This window comes from Montipora foliosa, chromosome 8 (assembly GCF_036669935.1).
Source record: "Montipora foliosa isolate CH-2021 chromosome 8, ASM3666993v2, whole genome shotgun sequence".
Taxonomy (NCBI): domain Eukaryota; kingdom Metazoa; phylum Cnidaria; class Anthozoa; order Scleractinia; family Acroporidae; genus Montipora; species Montipora foliosa.
The window spans coordinates 17,433,669-17,436,168 of record NC_090876.1 but is presented as its reverse complement, the minus strand read 5'-3'; the positions used below and the strand labels follow the sequence as shown (position 1 = coordinate 17,436,168).

At 39.5% G+C, this 2,500-nt stretch overlaps 2 protein-coding genes across 6 annotated transcripts in view; both read right to left on the bottom strand.

Moving 5' to 3' along the window:
* Positions 1-2,500, bottom strand: part of LOC137968034 (neuropeptide SIFamide receptor-like) — a 270,910-nt gene that overhangs the window by 164,560 nt on the left and 103,850 nt on the right. The window lies entirely within an intron of this gene.
* LOC137967474 (neuropeptide SIFamide receptor-like) overlaps positions 291-2,500 on the bottom strand; it is a 13,270-nt gene continuing 11,060 nt past the window's right edge. For 3 of the 5 annotated variants that reach the window (XM_068813993.1, XM_068813992.1, XM_068813991.1), the window contains one exon: positions 291-2,500. In XM_068813993.1, coding sequence (XP_068670094.1) covers positions 1,470-2,500 — 1,031 coding nt within the window. In that variant the 3' untranslated portion in view covers positions 291-1,469. The other 2 variants (XR_011116533.1, XR_011116534.1) reach the window with 1 other exon arrangement.

Below are 2,500 nucleotides of genomic sequence, written 5' to 3'. Positions count from 1 at the left end.
CCGGCGTACGTCTTCTTATCGTCCGCTTTTGTCAATTTCAGCCCTCGGCCCGCGAGTAGAGCAGTTTGTTCAGTCGTTTTGTAACGAGTGAGTTGTGAACAATTTCATTTAATTTTCAAAGGAAAAATGTTGTCTGCAAAGTACACAATTCAACGATCAATCTGATTTTTAATTCTTGGCTGTATCTTGCAAAATATAAATTCTACAAGTGAAACAACTTTCATGTGTGAGACTTTGATTCCCCATTACATATTTCACAATAAAAAGTCTGAAAATGCTTTGGCGATTTTTTACATGGTGCTGATTTTATTCAACTGAATTATTGTATATTCCTGTTTAAATTACAGCCGTTCAAAAATTACAGCAGTACTTTCCATATCATTGCAAAACACGTCGACATCTACAATGTTGTTGGAGATACAAAGTGTGCAATTTCTATTATTGTATTATTGTTAACTAGATAAGTTGAGCTGCAGTACTTTCGAATAAAAAAATTACAACTACTGTTGGGTATTTTAAAACTCTGATACAAATCTGCAAACTATGTATTATATTGACTGTTTCGTTGTCACTTATCGATAGCTATTACTAGTTAAGCGAATAATAAGTTCGTGGCGCTGCAATAGAGGAGTATTGCATATTTGTGTGCTAAAGTACGTGACGATAAAAAGAACCATGTTTAGGGTTGCTCTTTTCAGGCAAATCTGAGTAATTTTATTTTAGATTTCCCTGATAAAAAGAAATTCTGTGTAAGTAACAAGATTTTATTATATCTTTGGGATAGTACGCGCGCTGTGGTTGGCTGATTTAGCAGACCTTACTCTACAGTACGGCCGCTGTACGGACCGCTTAATGTGAAATTTTGATAAAACATTCTCTAGCAAGTTTTTCATGTCATTTGTGTCACGTAATCTTGTAAAACTGTTTAAATCGTGCAAGCAACTATTTCAAAAAGCCAAGAAGATTTATTCGTTTCAGAATTTTGACGCGCAATCGTTGTGGCGGTTGGACTTCCCGCTTGACTTCAACTAGTTTCCTTTCGCGCACTTCCAATTACGTCAGAGATAAAATAAATATCTTACTAAGCTCGTTTTCTCGGTCCGTACTGTAAGTTACGGGTCCTCGTTTTTCCGGTTGATTTATGCGCGGGCGATAACTTACATAACTTACAGTACGGACCACGAACAGGGTTAGTAAGAGGTATGTGCACAGTACAAAGTTAAGTGTCGTAAAGGCATATGTCCGAGCTGCATTTGCATTGGTTCTTATCTTTGGTCTGCGCGACTGGTGCAGCTCTATTGCGAGCAACTCCTTTGTGGGGTGAAGACAGTTCGACTTTTCCGTTATTTCTATTTGTCACGCCGTCCCGAATAAGACGTGACGGCCCCCAAAAGTTACCACCTACGAAGCGAAAAGAAGGGTTGGGACGTGTTCCTTGTCCTGTACGTTCAAGAGCTTCAGAGATATGTTTATTGTGTTTTCGCATCCAGTTTGATCAGCGCTGGCGGGTTTATCGCAGCAACTACGTTTGTTCCCCGTCCGCATAAGTTTCTTAAAAGCGCAAAAAGGGCCTTACGATAACCATCGTTCAGAAGTATATACAGACATGGATTAATAGCGCTGTTTGCATGACCTATCCAAAAAAATACAAAAATGACAACACGTGGTAGTTTGTGCTTTTGATCAGGCCGCACAAACATGTAAAAATGATTGATATAAGTTGGAAACCAGCACAGCGCGAAAACAACGCATATAACAACCAATAGTCTCACGACCTTGCGCCTGGACTTCTCAACCACGGCACGGTTGCTATCGGTCATGTTGCCTGGAATTTTACGATGAACCACTTTACGGCATATCAAATTGTATATAACGATAGTTATGAGGAGTGGCAAGGCGTACACTACTACGAAAATTGATATGTGAAGGATTTTGAATACGCGATAAACTTCATTCTGTGAGAGATCTTTACTGGGCGCTATCTCGCAATAGTAACCATTCGTGACCGGAACAAATATCACATTAGAAAGAAACGCGTAAGGGAACATTAATGCAAACGATAGAACCCATATCATCGTTGATAGGATCTTTGGTCTTTGGAAAATCGCCTCTCGAAGAGGAGAGAGTACGGCGTAAAATCTCTCAAAGGAAATGAACATCATTGTTGACACTGAAGCTGCTACAGAAATAGGAACAGCATAGCTCAGCATTTTGCAAGTAACGATTCCCAATATTCCTCCAAACCAAAGAGTTCCTTTGTAAAGATATGCGACTTGGTATGGCATAGCTGTTAAGGTCAGTAATAGATCGGCAATAGCCATATTTGCTATAAAGAGGTTCGTTACACGTCTAGTAGATTTTTTCAACACTATAAACAAGCCAAAGGAATTGCCAAAAAAGGCTATCAAGAAGGTAACTGCATATGCTGATGTGAAGGCAATCTGGGCGTTCGATGATAAATAACCAGGAACTTGTCGTATGGAACTGGGGTCGCTTGTTC